This window comes from Peromyscus eremicus, chromosome 17, assembly GCF_949786415.1.
Source record: "Peromyscus eremicus chromosome 17, PerEre_H2_v1, whole genome shotgun sequence".
Classification (NCBI taxonomy): domain Eukaryota; kingdom Metazoa; phylum Chordata; class Mammalia; order Rodentia; family Cricetidae; genus Peromyscus; species Peromyscus eremicus.
In genome coordinates, this window is record NC_081433.1 from 4,863,214 (window position 1) to 4,881,439 (window position 18,226).

General features: G+C 44.8%; 2 protein-coding genes across 6 annotated transcripts in view; one reads left to right on the forward strand and one right to left on the reverse strand.

Annotated features, from left to right (window-relative positions):
* Lig4 (DNA ligase 4) overlaps window positions 1-3,116 on the reverse strand; it is an 18,659-nt gene extending 15,543 nt beyond the window's left edge. For 2 of the 4 annotated variants that reach the window (XR_009374940.1, XM_059244833.1), the window contains exon 1: window positions 1,676-1,869. The gene's annotated coding sequence lies outside the window, so the exon portion shown is untranslated. Of the gene's footprint in view, window positions 1-510; window positions 597-1,675; window positions 1,870-2,598 lie in introns of those variants that run through there. The other 2 variants (XM_059244834.1, XR_009374941.1) reach the window with 2 other exon arrangements.
* Abhd13 (abhydrolase domain containing 13) lies at window positions 2,433-16,315 on the forward strand. 2 transcript variants are annotated; one of them, XM_059244836.1, is made up of 2 exons: window positions 2,433-2,734; window positions 13,717-16,315. In XM_059244836.1, the coding sequence occupies exon 2, from the start codon at window positions 13,737-13,739 to the stop codon at window positions 14,748-14,750; it is 1,014 nt and encodes a 337-aa protein (XP_059100819.1). In that variant the 5' UTR covers window positions 2,433-2,734; window positions 13,717-13,736; the 3' UTR covers window positions 14,751-16,315. The 2 variants fall into 2 exon arrangements, with proteins under 2 accessions (XP_059100819.1, XP_059100818.1); XM_059244835.1 differs by lacking the exon at window positions 2,433-2,734 and adding an exon at window positions 3,237-3,494.
* Window positions 16,316-18,226: the final 1,911 nt, after the last annotated feature.

Here is an 18,226-nt window from a genome sequence, read left to right on the forward strand (position 1 = left end):
CTTCTACTTTAAGATGTCGTATGTCTAAAAGAACACAGGGTATAACGAGAGCAAACTACAGTAGCACATTAAGCGCTTTACCAAAAAGAAAAAATACAATCCTAACCCCAACAATCACTGCCTTTTCGCCAGAGAGGTCTAAAATCAAGGAAATAACTGAGTCGGGTCTAGAATGTTTCCTAACATGGTTACACACGGATGAAACTTGTCTGTCGTTTTAATATCCCTGTAAGTTCTATAGAGATCTATGCCAGTTACTTTCATGTGGTTTATATACATGACAGTCAAGTAAGTTTTCTAAAAGTGACTTCAAGCAAAATGTATGTTCCAGGAGTCACGATCATGCTTTATCACATGACTTCAAACAGCATCTGGCCAGGCAGTTGGGGATTAATACAGTCTCCACCCTCTACTTCCCCACCCCATAAAGAAAAGTCTTACAAGTGATTTGTGCTATCAGTGATGAATACAACGCAGATTTGTTTGCGGAACTAATTACTAAATGCTTACAAGTGACTTGTGGAGAAGCACATGGAGCCGGGAGCGGGCTGCTTCAACACTGACACCGGGAAAACTGGCTGACAGTTGGGTGCTGCCTGCAAGAGCAAGGATTCATGGCAAGTATTTGTAGCTCATGGAGGGAAAAAACTTCACTTCTCAGTCTTATTTTTGACAGAGGAAACCCAACTAACCCAGTGGGTCAGATCAAGATAAGCCCACCTGGGGCAGTCCTTCCTGACATTTCTAACCGAGATTTCGTTAACGGCATGCCCTGCTGAGGATGGTTTGCATAACTGACTGTACCACCTGGTTCCTTCCAGTGGGTACGCGATGGTGCATAGTGCTAGTTATAACTTCTGTACAATGCACATAAAACGAAGTCTATGAGGAAATACGTTCTCAATGTTCCAAGTATAGGTACATTTTTCTATAGGTCTACCTGTAGAAAGCATACCATCTCAAACTTTTCCTCAACAAACCGGAGCAAACGATTCAGCTGAGTTTATACTAATGGTGAATTTTAGGCAATGGTGTGAATACACACGCATCTTAAAATAAGTATAAACACAGATAACAAGGACTGCAAATTGCTACTAAAAACATACACATTTTGTTCAATGCAACTGCAAGAGAAGTTAAATATCCGAATTTCTGCTTTCACACGCTCTCCAATTTTATTTTACTTTTCTGCATCCCGCGGTTTGAGAAGATGCTTTCCATTTGCAATAAAACCAATTACGACCGTTGGTAGGCTCCAGGCGCTGAAGTTCAAACGCACTCTTAACACAGTTTAGCACTCGATAAAGTCGATGACCACAAGCTTTCGGAGGTGCTCAACTTGGTGCCTGGCTTTAGAAACACCCTGACAACCTGTTACTTGGATGCTTGCTTACCTAAGCCACCTGTAAAACCCAACACTAGCGAATACGAGGTAGCTAGGCGGCGGGGGTGGGGGGAGAGGGGTGCAGAGGATCGTCACTCTGAGAAGGAATGCCAGTAATCACTCGGTGGCTGCCAAGTGTCACCTGGAAACAAGTCAGCCGCGGTCCGGCTGCCCCGCGGAAGGCGTCACCCCACGGCAAGCTCCTGGGTGACCACGCTAGGAGCTGCGGCGCGGGAAGGATGCCGCCTCACTAGGACCTCCAACCGCCCTCCCTCTTCCTCCCAGCCATACCTCTGGCCTTGCAGCGTCCCCTCGGGCCGTCCAGCCTCACTCCGACCGGAAGCGGCCGTCACCATTAAGCCGGTTCTGCGTTTCCGCCAGCTGCTTCTCGCGCCGGCGCAGTGGAGACAGGCGCGCCTGGGCGCTGTTTAAAGGGAAAGGGCACGTGGGGTGCGCAGGCGCAGTGGTGAGCAGGCCGGGGGGGGGGGGGGGGGGAGCGCGGCGGCTCAGGGCGCCTGCGCAGCAGGGCCTCCCGAGCCTCGGGCTGTAGCTGAGGTCGTTCCTTTCCTCGCCGCTGGGTGTCGTCGTTGAGCCGAACTCGGAGGATGGGGTTGCTGCCCGGACATGTTCGGTGGTCCCGGAGACAAGAGCATCCTCCCTCCCAAAGCGCCCGGGCTCCAGAAAAAGACTTTTTACAAAATTATCTCAGGTTCCGTGTCTGTAGCGTTTTCACCGTGCAGAAACGACACACAATTCATAGTAATACGTAATCCATGGCACAGAAACATACCTGCCTGCGCTACAGGCCTCTCAAATGGGTTCGGTTGATTGGAAATAAAGTTAGCCGTAGTTTTGTTGAACTCCTACTGTCCTTCACTGACTGTACTAAATATTCAAGATAGATGGAAATATAAACTCACGCCCTACGTCCCAGGAATTCTTGCTTTCCACTTTCCCCTGGAAATGTGGCTATGACGTGCCCTGTTCCACCAATGAGAATTCAGAAATTATGGGCAAAAGGTGAGAACTCTTGGGATTATTTCCTTTTAAAGGGAAACTTGGCTGCACTGGTGAAACGCTGGAGTGTTAAAGTGATGCGCAGAAACCGTATTTCACACTGACAGCTCAAGGCTAGTTTAAAGCGGAGCCAGATCCTCCGGCTCCTTGTGGCCAATTACTTTCTGTTTAGTTCGCCTAAATCTCCCGAATGTTACCTGCGACGTTGTGAAGCCACAGGTTATTAGGGCAGCAGCACCCAGCAGTGTTGTCAGAGGAGGCCCCACTGGTTGGAACGGAAAAACAGCTCTCGTGCCTCATTCAACCGCTCCTGAGCTCCGACGTCAGACACAGGTAGAACTTTGCGTTGCTGGAAGTTCATTCCAAGCCCCAGCTCTAATGTACTGTTTTAGCTGCATGGTTCATGGAGAACCAGATTCGTTTTGCTTTTTTTCCTCATGGAATTAAAAAGAGAAATAACAAGGAAGGACGTGAGTGCTCGTAGATATGGTGGAATAGAGGGTTTACTGTAGATAGAAAGAAGAGCATACATAACCAGAGGCAGGGGCATCTGGGAGAGTCCGGAGTGAACACGACCCTGAGCTGGGCCTGGGGACTGTAAGAGTAAGATGTGTGTCTGCCTTGGCAGTGAAGGTAAAAAAAAAAAAAAACCAAAAACAGACAGTGCATCGCTTTGCCTCGGCAATTCAGGTCCTCATCGCTCCCCGCCGGGTGTGCAGAGAGCCGCGGGCTGGAAACGCGGAGCCGGCTCTTACTCCTACCGGCCACCGTAGCGCGAGGGCGGAGCCTACCGCTCCGCGCATGCCCGGAGGGTCAAACTGGCTTCCTACTCCGGGGAGGAAGCCGGAGAGCAGGTTATGTGGGGGCCGGCGGGGGCATTTGCCAGCGACACCGCCGCGCGCGAGCCGGAAGTGCAGGCTGCGCCAGCCAGCCCGCCGCGCCGCCGCAGGAGCTCCGGGCTAGACGGTGGCGACGGCGGCCCCTCGGCGGGAGGAGGACGATGAGGAGCGGCGGGGGCGGCGCGGGGCCTCGCTGCTGCGCGGAGCCGGGTTCCGAGCCCGCGGCCGACTGCGCAGCCCGCCCGCGAGCCTGAGTGAGTGCGGCGGGGACGCGGGCGGCCTCCCCGACCTTCTCACCCCGGCAGGGGCAGCTCTGATCCGGGAGCCCGTGTCGCCCTCGGTCCCCTTCCCTCCCCCGCCCGGAACAGTCGGGTCAGCAAACCCCGGGCTTGGGTCGGAGGGACGGGCGCGTTTCGCTGTAACAGGTGCAGCCCTGCGCACAGCACGGCTGCAAGCGACGGGGCCTTGCCATCAAGAGTTTTCGCACTCTTGAAGTCGCTTGGCCAGGGGTAGACTTTGTCTACCGTTGATGTGAAGCGAGAATGCCTCAGGGAGGGTACTTGGCTGAGCGGTCAACCTAAAATAAACGCCCTTCAGCTCTTCTGCACTTCTTTACTAGGCAGCAGTAACCGAGGGGCCCACTGGCTTTACATTTGACGTTTTTTTTTTTTTTTTGTTTTGGGGTTTTGTTTTGGTTTTTGGTCGATCCACCCTGTCTCTGTCTTGTGGCGTGAATTAGTACTTACGTGTGTGCGTGCTTCGACATGTTCTTTTATCTCACCAATAATTGATGATCGTCCGTGTAGAGTTATGTCATAACTGAACTACCTGAGACATCACCCAGTGGAGCTGTGATTGAGTTGGACTTGCTGTACACCCTGGGCCTTGTTGTGTATTGAAAAGTGTCCAGTGGAGTAACCTAAGGTCACTGCCATCAAGGAACTCCCAGCCTGTGTAAGCAGGCTCCTCACCACATGGGTAAATAACCGCCACATAAGTCGGCACAGACTGCAGAACGGAACTGGTGGCAGTAGGGATAAAGGTCCAAGGAAAGGTTTGTGGAGGATCTGTAATCTGAGCTGGTTTTCTACAGAAAAATAAAGCCTTACCCTAATAACTCTACTTACATGCAAATGTAGTAACCACCCGTGAGTCACTGCTGGGATTTAACTGGGATTCTCAATGCTTACTGAGACTTTGCTTGCTCTGGCATGTAATAAAACGCTTGAATTTTGTCTCTAAAGTGGCAGGGTTTTATCACCACATCTTAGCCATATTTCACCTAAATGCTTCACCCTGCTTTTGTACATTAGGAAACAGTCAAAAAGACCAAGCAAGTTGAAGGCAAGCTTCTACACTTGTACCTACAGGTAGCGCTTGGCTGGCTGCCCACCTTTCCCCAGAGCACTGGAGACAGCCTGTCGTCTGAATGAGAGTTATGGGTCAGGCTTTCCCGGACCAGCTGCTGGACAGAGTGCAGAAACTCAGGCGCTGGGCTCTCAATCTCTTGTTACCTCAGGAATTTTTTTGTGTTTCTCTGGTTCATTCATCCCCTGAGGTTCTGATATCATTCTAACGATGGTCGAGCTGTCTCAGGAAAACCTGAGGCCCTGAAATACCCTCTTTAGAACAGATCTAGGACAAGCCCCAGGTCTTGTAATTAAGGTGTCTGGTGAGTGGCAAGCTAGCCTCCTAACACCTTATTACCTTTTATACCACTGAGTCTTAGAAGTCTCAGATCCCGAAGCAGTGCATTCTGCCAAGGTTGTTTGCCAGGGCTAAGAGCAACCTACGTTTAGAGTGGGAGCCAGGTACTTCTGTGAGGTCTGCTTCATATCAGAAAATAAATTCCAACTTAATGTCCATTCTACAGTCTAATGTCAGTGTTGATAGTTTTGGGCCTCAGAGTTTCTTTTAGTTGTTCACCATTTTCTTACTTGCAGATACAATCTCTGAACAAGTTGTTACTGGCTCCCATGGTGACAATAATCTATCATCCAAGTTTTTTCCTAAGATGACTGCATGTGCACATCCTTTGGGGTTGCAAGGGAAAGAACATGGAGATGATTCTAACCTCCTGCCTGGTGTAATTTAGAAGTGTCTACTTGAGGTTCCAGTGCTCTCTGGACCTGCCAGTCCCTCCAGCGTCTGTAGGCAGATCTGTTCATCTGTCCCCTAGGACTATTAAAACACACTATCTCATTATTGATGGCATGTGGGTAGCCATCAGGGAAACGGAAAGCTCGTTCTGTGGTGTGCTGAAGACACCACACCGAGAGCAGCTCTTTGTGTCTGCAAGTCAGCTGTGCAGCTGGCAGAGTGTCAGAACTTCCCAGTGCCTAGCAGCAGCAGAAGAGAAAAGTCACTGTGAGAGTGGAGTTCTGTGCTCCTTGGACTGTGACTGGACTCTGATTTCCCCCGGAGTAACTAATGAGCATCTTGAGGTTGACCCCCTAGTGATGTGGTTGTCAGCAGGGACCTGTGCTCACCACTCTTTACAGTTTGCAACCAGCTAAACATTGTCATTCACAGAGTTAGTTTTCAAAGGTCTCTTGCTGTTGGTAGAGTCAGTTAACAAATATAAACTAGAGAGTAATTTTATCTGTGGGGTAGTGTTGACCTTTGACTTTGTCTATGATAAAGAAGTTGATCTGACCAGTTTACTATCTAGTTTATTGCTATGGTGACAATTAAAATACTTCTCCTATAGCTGAGTTTCAGTTATTCATATATTTGTTACTCTTTCAGGTGAAAAATAATTGGATAAAGAACCTCATATAATATATTGCACAAAGGATTTAAATAGTGTGCTTTTTTAAAAACGATTTATTTATTTAATGTATGTCTGTATGAAGGTGTCAGATCCCCTGGAACTAGAATTACAAACAGTTGTGAACTACCATGTGGGTGCTGGGAATTGAACATGGGTCCTCTGGAAGAGCAGTCAGTGCTCTTAACCTCTGAGCCATCTCTCCAGACCCTAGTGTGCTGTTCTTAATTTGCAGGACTCAAGATGATGAGAGAACGCAGTAGAGATACATATATTAAAGAGCGGCTCTCAAACTCTGCTTTGAGGACCTTGTTGTTTTTTTAAAGATTGGTTTCTATTTTCTCTCTCTCTCTCTCTCTCTCTCTGTGTCTCTCTCTCTCTCTCTCTCTCTCTCTCTCTCTCTCTCTCTCTCTCGTGTGTGTGTGTGTGTGTGTGTGTGTGTGTGTGTGTGTGTATGTGTACATGTACACCTGAGTGCAGGTACCCTCGTAGTTCAGAGGAGATCAGTGGTCTCCTGGAGCTGTGGAGACTGTCCAGCATGGGTGCCAAGAGCTGAACTCAGGTTCTCTCTAAGAGTGGTGTTTGCTCTGAACCACTGGCCATCTCTCCAGCCTTCAGGACCTTTTTATATTTTGAGTAATTATTGAGGACTCAAAAGAAATTCGGGTTATATAGATATTTTATTGTGTTAGAACTTAGAAGTGGGAGTTTGTGAATTAGTAATAATTTCATGACAAAATATCAAGCTACATTTCTTATAAACTTCCTGTAATTGCAAAAGTAGAGCTATGACATTGTTTAACATTGTTAACATTACTGTAATATCTGCTTAGTAAGGCTTCTGCATCCGTGCCCTCGTGCAAAAGTAGGCCCACACACGACTGTGGCTGTAGGTGGAGGAGCAGGGTGTTCTCTGCTGCTGCAGCACATTTAGGAGGGGATTGCTTAAAGGTCGCTTACATTGTGGTGTTAGAAACCTGTGTCAAAGAAGTCTTGATGCTCATGCAGTGAAACCCACTGGATTTGTGTTACATTTGAAACGAATGTGTCACATTACATTCCTGTCAACTTAAACTAATACAATTTCTGGCCATTTAGAGTGTGTTCACTGAATTCAGCATTTTCTTGCAAATTGGTAAGACATCTAATCTGTTGCTGAAAATCACACTTGGTATTATCACCACTGCCACAGAGCTGTCAAAGTGTTCAAGTATTAGAAATTTAAGCTTCATTCATCTCCAAAAAAAAAAAAAAAAAAAAAAAAAGTCTTGTAAACACATGCATCTGCATAAGTGTAATGACGGTAGTTTGTCAGTTGCCTATTAAAGTAAAAATATGTCACTGTGAAAAGGCAGCCAGTGTAATCTGCACTTCAGATGTGTGTCCGTGCATAGCACAAGAGCTTCATGTGCATTCCTAATACAGCGCATGCCATGTAAGCTTTAATGGTGTTAGCATACAGCTGACAGTTTGGATTGCTTCTTCAGTACTATTGCATGAATCTAGCTTTTCCTCTTCTTTGCCGAGCTCATGATTGGGGATGGGAGGGAAGGTCCTGCACATAGACACTTGCTCGGACATGAGTATCATCGACCATTACATATGCACAGCAGATATCAAACACTGAAAAGGTATACAGCACCATGGTGTTATTATGAAGACAATGCTAGCCTTGTGGACCCGTCCCAAGGTCTTCAGCAGCTGCACAAGTCTGCCATTTTTCAAAAACTTGAGACATCCATTTTAGCTGGGGTCTCAGAGTTCACAGAACTTAACTGCTCTAATTCCTTCTCTACTGTCCTTGCCAAGTATGTATTTAGATTATTTTGAATCCTTTGTGTTTCTATGAATAATTGTGCTGATTTAAAATAAGTGGCACAGACAGCTGCTTAATGGAAAGTAAAGAATCCTAGTTCTGCAATTATGCCTTGTCCTGCTTTTAAAGGATTTGCTCAGGTTTTACCTTGATTTCTTTTGTGATGACAGGCAGTGAAGGTTGATGTTTGCTTTGCTGTGTTATGGATGACTGTGATCTTTGATTTCTTTAGTCTCCTCTTAACTGCATGAACTCATGTGAGGCAGGTACAGTCATGAGTATGTGTGCCGTGTGAACAGCTCAGAAGTTGCTTAAGATGTACTTAGCAGACCATGAGCCACACAACAGCAAAAACCACCATGTTGATCAGGTTCAAAAGTATACAATGTAATCAGTAGGGTTCAGAGTACTGTTCTTGTCTATGACCTTGTTCTCGGTCTTTTAAGTGCTGTACCATAGTGAGATGTGTTAGATCCTAATAAACACTGCTTAGAGACAGAGCTGGGAAGCCACTGTGGTCATCTCCAGTGGTTCAGGTGGATCTGACAGCACCCCTGGGGGCCTACAGCAGTATTCTAAGGGTAGCATAACTTAGATATTGAACTCTGTTGTTTTTTTTTTAAAGATTTATTTATTTATTTTGTATACAGCATGTATGACTGCAGGCCAGAAGAGGGCGCCAAATCTCATTACAGATGGTTGTGAGCCACCATGTGGGTGCTGGGAATTGAACTCAGGACCTCTGGAAGAGCAGTCAGTGCTCTTAACCTCTGAGCCATCTCTCCAGCCCCTGAACTCTGTTTTTTAAAGCACCAGTTTATAAGATAGTTAAATGTTTTGTTTCTTATTTTATGTGCATGTGTGTAAGCCTGTGTGAGATGTTTACTTTGTGTGTGCAGGAACCTGTGGAGGCCAGAGAGGGCATTGGATCCCCTAGGATAGAGTTTCAGGTGGTTATGAGCTGCCACGTGGATGTTGGGAATTGAATGAGCAGTAAGCACTCTTACCCTCAGAGCCGTCTCCAGCCCCTAAATTTTCTCAGAAGTGAAACCATTTGTATCTTTCAAGAGCATGCATCAGTGAGGGAACACCAGGGCTGAAGAGGTCAAGTGAGTATGGCCAGCGTGCTTAGTAAATAAGTAGTTTTTCATTTCAGTCTCTGATTGGTTGGTATTGTACAGGAGTTAGCTTTCCTTGTACCTCACTGAAGCACCTTAAGGAAGAGACTGGAAGTGCATGGCTGTGGCTGAAGCCCTGATGGCAGGGCAGGCAGGCTACAGCTCCTTCTTACATGTCACTGGCCAGAAAGCAGAGAGCTTCTTAGTCCAGAAGTGGAGTTGGGCTACAGTTCTCAGGGCCCATGCCTAGGAGATCTAGGTCTGTCAGCCAAGCTCCAGGTCCAGAAGGTTCCACAGTCTCCCAAAACAGTGCCACAGCCTGGGGAGTAAGTGCTGAAAGCTGCGAGGCTGTGGAAGCATGGCACACTTAAATCCTAGCTGAGTGTACTCACCGTAGACTAAAGATCAGGGAGCATCAGAGCACTAGAGATGTAGAAGAGAGGTGTGACTGGGATGTAGGAGCTCACCAAGCGATTGCTGTATTATCAGATGCTTTTGAGGGCAGTTCTGATGCAGTGCAAGACATAGCTGACACCTCACATCTGTGTCTCAAGAACAGTCCTCTTACAGGAAACAATCCTTTTCCAACCTGGCTGTGCATTCTAACAGATTCCTTATGTTTTGTTTCCTGAGAAGTGCTTACTAACAGCAATGTAATACCCCAGAGCATGCTGTTCAGAAAGCATGTTAACTATAATTGGTGTTTTTTCATTCGTATGAGTCCAGCATATGGTAATACCTTTTGATTCTGTCATGCATGGTTGGTGGCATTGATACTGTAATACATAAATTCTAGCATGTCATACTTTTTTTTTTTTTTAACTATAGTTAACATGATAAACTTAGTGAGGAGGAGCATGTATTTAGCCTGGGGAAGTTTGAGCTGTCAATGAGATGTCAGGTAGTAGAGAACAGAGAGATGGGAAATGTAGGGGAAGAACAGACATGCTAATAAGGGCTAATTCATCCTAGAATGTGCTGAGAGTCTTGAGAATGAAACCGCTAAGGGAAAAGAGTGCTTACTCCTGTTTCCATAGTACAGTGCCTGAGAAAATTAGTGTTAAAGGCCGAGAGATACCTGTGAAGTTCACTGTGCTCCTTGCTTTGTGTGTGTGCAGGGCAGTATGTAGTGACAGGGTATGATTGATAGAGAAATCTGCCACCTTGTAGTGTCCTAGCTTCCTTCTCAGAGGGCCCACTTCCTCAAGCTCCATGTCTTCAAAGGGTTGTTGGGGACAGCCACATCCAGACTGTAGCAATTGTGAGCAGACAGTAGACATCCTGCAGAGTGATCCACTAGAGAGCAGAGGGTCTGAGGATGATGATGTTGGAGTTGTTGACAGTGGTTGCCACTTCAGTCAGCCTGGATATGGTGGCCAGTAAGGTTTTTCTCATGTCGTTCTTAAGAGTTTCCTAGCAGTGGGTAAGTCCACATAGTGGTGGTTTTCAGAGACATTTGTGTGATGTTGTCAGGTTATATCTGATAACATGGTAGGGACAGAATTGAGAAACATGAAATCAAGTGTTCCCTTAGACACAGACTAAAGTCACACAGCAATGATCTAGAAGAGTGGTGTGGAAGAGATTAATGCTTAGTGATTCTGTGTTCTTCATAAACAGGTCTCCTGCTTCTTACTGCACAACCTATCTATTGGTAGAAATCTCAGCTTTGAGTAAACCCCATTACTTCTGGTTGTGATGCTAAGATGTCAGTGTACAATGCATTCTGGCACACAAAATCATATGGCAAATATTTATTCTTTTCTGGTGGTAAATCAGTATTTTGCCATATGGCATATACTTTGAAGTACAGTTGATTAGTCATGTTGTATGACCAAGTCTTGGAGTTAGCTGGATGTTTCAGCCTTGGGAGGCCTAAGTCCTACATAAGGCACCAGCCAAGCTCTGCATTGTTCAGTGGTGATTTCTAGAGAGCCGTGATGGCATCAAGTCTCTCTTCCCTTTGGTAGCTCAGGTATAGTGGGAAGCTGGCACAAGAGGGGGAGTAGGTCCCACACAGTGCAGCTGTTCCCTGCTTCTCACAAAGCACTGTCTAGTTAACAGTCCGTGGGCGTAGGCTCCAACACCCAGCAGAGGACAAGCTATTCCATATGGCATCTAGATCAGAGAAGCCCTCAAACTTGCCTGTAGCCCTTCACTGTTCTCTTAACCATGAAGGAGCTCACCAACAGGTCACAGTGCTACATAGAAGCTCAGCTAGTAGTCTGCCCTTCTCAGGTGTCTAGGGAAATAGGCCTGAAGGTTAAATGCTGGTTGCCTTTTCTATGCCAAAGGAGGAGCTCTCATTAACCCTTTATCTGATTAGCAATCTAGAAATAAAGCAGTCGTCCAGTGCTGGCCATAGCTCTATGCAGCTGACTCATTTTCATTGTCAGAACATCAGTATTGTATGTGGTTGACAGTGCATCTCAGTGAATGGCTCAGGGTGACTGGTTTGCTGACTGTTTCACTGAATTTAGCAGACTAAAAGTCCTTCTTGAAATTACATGCACGTGTTGGAGTTCCTCTTAGAGTATCTTTGAGGTGGATGGTGGAATAAGGTAGAGAGATTGCCAACAGGCTGGGTTATGTGGTATCATTCTGAACCATAGTCTGTCAGTACGAAGGAAACATTCATACATGTTTATTTTACTAATCTGTTCTAAAAACTCAGGTTCGATTGATATTCTTCAAAATGGGCTCATAATTATTCCAGCACTGTGATGTAACCACCCATTGTAAATTATGCTTATCATATTTTTGTTGTCAAAATTATGTTATCCTCTAAGGTGACTTTAAGAAAGGGTTTTTTTGGAAACTTCCAAGTTTATTACTTACTGATAATCAGTTATATACTCAGACAAATGGCCTAAGTACCACTGCTCAGAATATGCCTGTTTTAGCAAGCTGATCGTTTTCTTAGACATTTTGGTTTTGAGTGCATAGCCGTGAGGGATACGTTACTTAGGAAAAGGGGCTGGGCGTGCAGTAGCCGAGGACTGTTAACTGTGGAGTAGCCTGAACAGATGGAAATAGAGGTTGGAATCTCAGAATGTGCTTCCTCTGTGTGTATTGGGCTTTCTAGTCCCCCCTACAAATGTCTCTTTTTTCTTTATAAGAACTTTGATTTGAAAACTAATTACCTTGTTGCTAATTATACAATTGCAGGCACACTTTCCGTAGTCACACGTTTCTAGTGGGGTTTCAGCTTGCTTTTTCCTACTGAGTTAGAGTGGAATTAGATGACAGATTGGTAGCTATTCAATAGAGGCTTAAGGGCAGTAGGGTTTCAGTGTGCTTCTGCCTACTGGATCACTAAAATGAGCCTTGAGTTCTTTATTGCTGGCCGCTCATCATTGACATCTCTGTCAGATCACCAGGGGGTCTATGAAAAGAACAATAAGGATTTTGACTTGTTTCTTAAGTGAAATCTTAAATGGTATCTTGCCATATTTTGCACTACTCTAATGTGCATGACTATGCAGGCTCAGTGCGTGTGTATTATTCCAAACCTTTTACATCAGTCTTTGGGTCGTAATTAAAATCATTGTCATCATTATTGTTCCTGTTACTTTATAGAGCTGGGGATCAAACCCCAGGCTTTACATGTGCTAGCAGATGTTCTCTTACTGACCTATATAGGCTGCCTCCACATTCTTTTATATCTTATATCAAGCTGGAGCCAGCTTACTTTCAATTTTCCATACTACCACTCAAACATAAGTCCAAGCTTTATATGGGAAGCCCACCTGACCATGCACCATGTGAACCATCAGAGTCTACTGCAAAGGAGTAAACCAGCCCTGTGTGACTGTTGACAGGTGACAGGGAGAGCCTAAGATAAGCCGGCAACAACTGGAGTGCTCTGCTGAGTGTGCTTTGCACTGCACCCTGTGGTTCCACTTTAGCTAGATTTATACCTGCAGTGCTTGGGTACTTTTTTTCTTTAAGTTGTGTTTTTATTTGACCTTCAATGCTTCTTTTCCTGTAATGCAACTTGCTCCAATTGGATGGCATTGTTTATTTCTACGAATCAAAGAAAAAGCATTATGCTATTGTTTATATTCAAAATGATTCATCTTAATAAAAACCAAGCAAGAAGACTGGGGGGGGGGGGCAAGTTCAGTTGCCTAGCATGCTGGATGGAGCCCCTGGGTTTAGCTCCCAGCACCATATAAAACAGCAGAATGGTGTAAGCCCAGCACTGGAGATGTGGAGGCAGGAAGATCAGAAGTTCAAGGTGGTCTGTATATAGAGTTGACTGTATACAGAATCTTTAAAGAAAAAAGCTGAGTGTGGAACTTGAGAAGCAATAGTAAAAACTCATGTATGAAATAACTGACTCTTGACCAATCCATAAGGGTTGAAAGACCTGAGGGAAGGAGGGGCTCCGAGAAGCATGCTGCCTTCTGCTTATTGTAGAGCTAGGGCAGCAGCCAGATCCAGGCTCCGTCTCCTCGTGTGTAAAGATGGGAATGGTGTTAAAATTATGTTTTTTCTTGTTTTGCTTTTTGTTTTTTATCAAATCACTTAGAATGCATAAATGAAGTGCCTGGAAGGAGATAAGTGTCTTTTGACAGCATATGGGTTTGATGAATGTGTTCTGTGACTACAGGTTGGGAAGAGTAGTATAGGGCCTAATTAGGAATTGTACTGATCAGTTTCATGGGCAGAGTGATGTAGTTCCTAGAGTACTGAGTGCTTTTCATGATGGGTCTTACCTTTAAAGTAGAGGTGCCTGCTGAGTCACTGGGTCTCTCTGTGTCTCCTAGGATATCTACGTGGAGCTACCATGGAAAAATCCTGGATGCTGTGGAGCTTTATTGAAAGATGGCTACTAGCCTTGGCGTCCTGGTCTTGGGCTCTCTGCCGCATCTCTCTCTTACCTTTGATAGTGACTTTTCATCTGTATGGAGGCGTTGTCTTACTCCTGTTAATATTCGTGTCAATCGCAGGTATCTTGTATAAGTTCCAGGATGTCTTGCTCTACTTTCCAGAACAGCCATCTTCCTCCCGTCTTTATGTCCCCATGCCCACCGGGATTCCACATGAAAATATTTTCATCAGAACCAAAGATGGAGTACGCCTGAATCTGATCTTGGTAAGATACACTGGAGACAATTCCCCCTATTCCCCAACTATAATTTATTTTCACGGGAATGCGGGCAACATAGGCCACAGGTTGCCAAACGCACTGCTTATGCTGGTGAACCTCAAAGTGAACCTCGTGCTGGTTGATTATCGGGGGTATGGAAAGAGCGAAGGAGAAGCCAGTGAAGAAGGACTGTACTTGGATTCTGAAGCTGTGCTAGACTATGTGATGACTAGACCTGACCTCGATAAAACAAAGGTTTTCCTCTTTGGCCGCTCACTGGGAGGAGCAGTGGCCATTCACTTGGCTTCTGAGAATTCTCACAGGATTTCAGCCATCATGGTGGAGAACACGTTCCTAAGCATACCACACATGGCCAGCACACTCTTTTCATTCTTCCCAATGCGTTACCTTCCTTTATGGTGCTATAAAAATAAGTTTCTGTCCTACAGAAAGATCTCCCAGTGCAGGATGCCTTCCCTCTTCATCTCTGGCCTCTCTGACCAGTTGATCCCCCCCGTGATGATGAAGCGGCTCTATGAGCTTTCCCCATCCCGGACTAAGAGACTAGCCATTTTCCCGGACGGGACACACAACGACACGTGGCAGTGCCAAGGCTACTTCACTGCGCTCGAACAGTTCATCAAGGAAGTGGTCAAGAGTCATTCTCCTGAAGACATGACGAAAACATCATCCAACGTCACGATTATCTGATGCCACCCCTTGATGGATGCCTTGGGTTTCAGTTTGTGTAGAATGATGATGTCCTTTCTGGGTGTGTGTTCCTGCTGGTCTGCATGGTGACTCTGAGCTTTGAAGGGCCTCAGCACTCCATTCTGATGATCCTATAACTCTCCATAGTTTCAGAACTGGGCTTCTTGAGATTATTTCATGTTCCCACCAGAACTTCCAGCCTGATTAAATACCCCTATCTTTAGTTTAAGATGCCGATGTGCTAGAGTTCATCCAAAAGTTTCTTGTTGGTGAAGTGGTAAAATCTATGTTGTAGTCAGATGGAGACACAAACCAGAACCCTTCAGGTGTCATTCCTTAGTAACTGTTGGGACAATCACAGTGAGCAAGCCCAGTGCTACTGCGTTTTCACCGTAAACATTAAGATGAAGTGCATGGTGGTGTTTTATTCTTGACTTATGCAATGCGATATTTTTAATGTAAATAACACTGGTCACATGCCAATGTATATGGTTTCCCGGGTTATATCTATTTTTATGTAAACTCTATTTTGTTTCTGGTGAGGAATGAGTGTGAGGCCTGTGAGCAGATTCCATGCTCTGCTGCTGAGATCCGGCTTTTTCCTAATAATAAACAGGACCATTTTCCGATATAGATGTACTGTGTTTCTGTTAGGCACTGTCTGGATCGTGCTAGTGGAATAGGAAGGTAGCATTTTACTGCAGCTTTCTTTGCACATGGAACTTTCTAACATTTGTGATTTGGGTTGCAAACAGAACTTCAGCCTCCACAGCAAGGGCTCAAACTGAACTAGCCGATAGATAGTTGAGTTAGGATGTCTCAACATAGGTTGCACACAGCCTTATGCAATGTTTCATCTGATTGAAGTCCCAGTACCTAGGATGTGCCTGACTTGACAGAGGCAAGCATCATTTATCAAGCTTTTTGCAAGTAAATTACATAATGAAAGAAAAACTGAAAAGCAAATAACCAAGTATGACTTAATATTTCAGTTCTGTGTAACGGGGCTATATAAAGTGACAGTCTTAGGAAGCTTGTCAGTTTTACAGCCTGTTACACGTGTAGCAGTTATGGAGTTGTGGGTGGGAAGCTGTACTTGACAAAGTGAGCCTCTGGAACCTGAAAATACTTGGTGACATTCCAGCCATGAGGTGGAACCTGCCAAGTCCTTCCCCACAGCCCTCACCAGGTAGATGTGCTTGAGCCCTGCACATTAGGTCAGCTCCACACACATGATTGCAGATAGCTTAGCTATATCATTGACCTTCCACAAGCAGCTAGAGCAGAGTAATAATGAGTCAATAATCTTGACCTTAATTTAAAACTTTCCATGAATATAGGGCTAGAAATACTTTTGCCAAGTAGCATTCTTAGCCTTCATTTTATGCCAGTGTTTAGAAAATAATAATGTATAGCAAGTATAATTTCTAAAGAATAATGCTTTTCTATAAATTATTAATTGTAAAGAGTCTTGTTTTTTAAAGAGTTGGTAACTCATCATGGAGGGTGTATTTTGTATGTGTAAATTCACCACACAATATTAAAGGCTGCTTTTCATCTTGTCAGTCTTGCTATGTAGAATGACTATCCTGAATACTAATCTATTGCAAGGACAAAAAGTAACAACAGCCAAAATGTAGTTTCAGAAATGAGCTATCATGCATCCTTTATCAATTTTTACGTTTACAGCGTACTGCATTTCTGTTCTGCTCCTATCAGTCACTGGGCTGGAGGAGTGTACCAGCTTGAGTTGTATATATTCTTCTGAGGAAATAGGACAGCTACTCCTTCCTTGCTGTTTTCTCTGCTGCTCTTTCTGTTCAGTTTTTGCTGACTGGGACTTGAGGGGTGGAAGGACACTGTACTATACCCACCACCTTTGCTCGCCTAGAGGAGCCTTCACTTCTGCAGCAAAGACAGCTGTGTTTAGGGTGGGAGGGCATCTCTTGTTACCAGCTTTGTGTTTTATGTGATGATTTCTTTAGATGGGTGGGATGGAAAACAAGCTCACACTTTCAGGGGCCATGTCACACCCCTGGCATCATTTTTGAAAACTCTCCCTTGGGCTCAGTGAACCATGACTAATGCATGAGTCACTCCTTCACTTTGGCCTCATCGTTGGTAGGAATGGTCAGGGTCTGTCTGTCAATTTCTAGCTCATTGTTCACTAGCAGTGAGAGAAATGGATAAATAATCTTATTCAGCTACTATGAATTTGGAAATGCTAAAATTATTCTAAACATGACAAGATCAACTTACTTAGAAAAAAATCTAAAACTCCATGTTTTAAAGAATAATAGAGGAAACCAGATTTTAAAAAAAAAAAGATCTGACAGAGAATACTACATACTGAGGGAAGAAAGTATTTGTTACAGACCAAAGGATGTCAATAACTTAGAAAGCACTTGACAGCAGTTGGTGACTCTACTTTTAAATTGAGCAGCAGATAATTGATGAGATGAATGAGCAGAAAGCTACAAAATACCATTTTCAGTCAAAGTCCTACAGCATGACCCTGTGCCTGATGTAACTGTCTGATGTTTTGCAGATAGGATTTTGACCATGGTGACATATCCATTAAATGTTGTCTTAAAATGGGTAAGTCACACAACAGCTTAAATCACAGGTGGGCTGGAGACACTTGACACTGAGACCGGTCATGGCTCTGCTGACATCACTGGAACAGTGGCTTGTGTGTAGCTGAGGAGTCAGTGTACCTGCTGTTAGATTTGCCTGGGTGGGAGTAGGCCTGGTAGAGATGATTGACTAGTACATAACCTGTCTTGGAAGCCGCTCTTACTAATGGTTTACGTTAGTGTGTCTTCCCTCCTTATGGTCAGGAGTTAATAAGGTGAAGTTGAAAGAAGTCACTTTTCCATCTAGGCCAGTGGTTTTCAACCTGTGGGTCGCTACTCTTTAGGATCAAACAACCCTTTCACGGGGGGGTCACCAAAGACCATCAGAAGACTCTGATAATTACGTTATGATTCATAACAGTAGCAAATTACAGTTGATGAAGTAGCAATGAAAGTAGTGTTATGGTTGAGGGTCCCCACAACATGAGGAACTGTATTAGAGGGTAGCAGCGTTAGGAAGGGTGAGAACCACTGTGCCAGGCCATCGTTGACATACTTGAGCCCTTTGATCACCCCCTCAAGCCCTTTTCCTCTTGTGTTTGATAATTGTATATTTTAAAAAACGGAAAAATAAAAATTTGTCCTAAGGTTGGATAGTTCACTTAATTGTAGGTATTTTCATGTGACTCAGGTAAAGCTGCATCGACACAGCACAAAAGTCTGTTTTTTAGCTTGCTAACTAAAAATCGCAAAGCTCTCTGTGTTCCCACTGCATATGCACCTCGCCTCCCCTAGTCAGAAACACGGCTCACATGTGTGGTAGAGTCAGTCAGTCATCCTATTGCTAGTCAACATTTGCCAATGGCACAGATATACCTCCATTTATATTTTGTATTTTAA

What these genes read in the sequence shown, in the direction of transcription:
- Abhd13 (XM_059244836.1), top strand. Translation starts at nt 13,737, where the DNA reads ATGGAAAAATCCTGGATGCTGTGGAGCTTTATTGAAAGATGGCTACTA.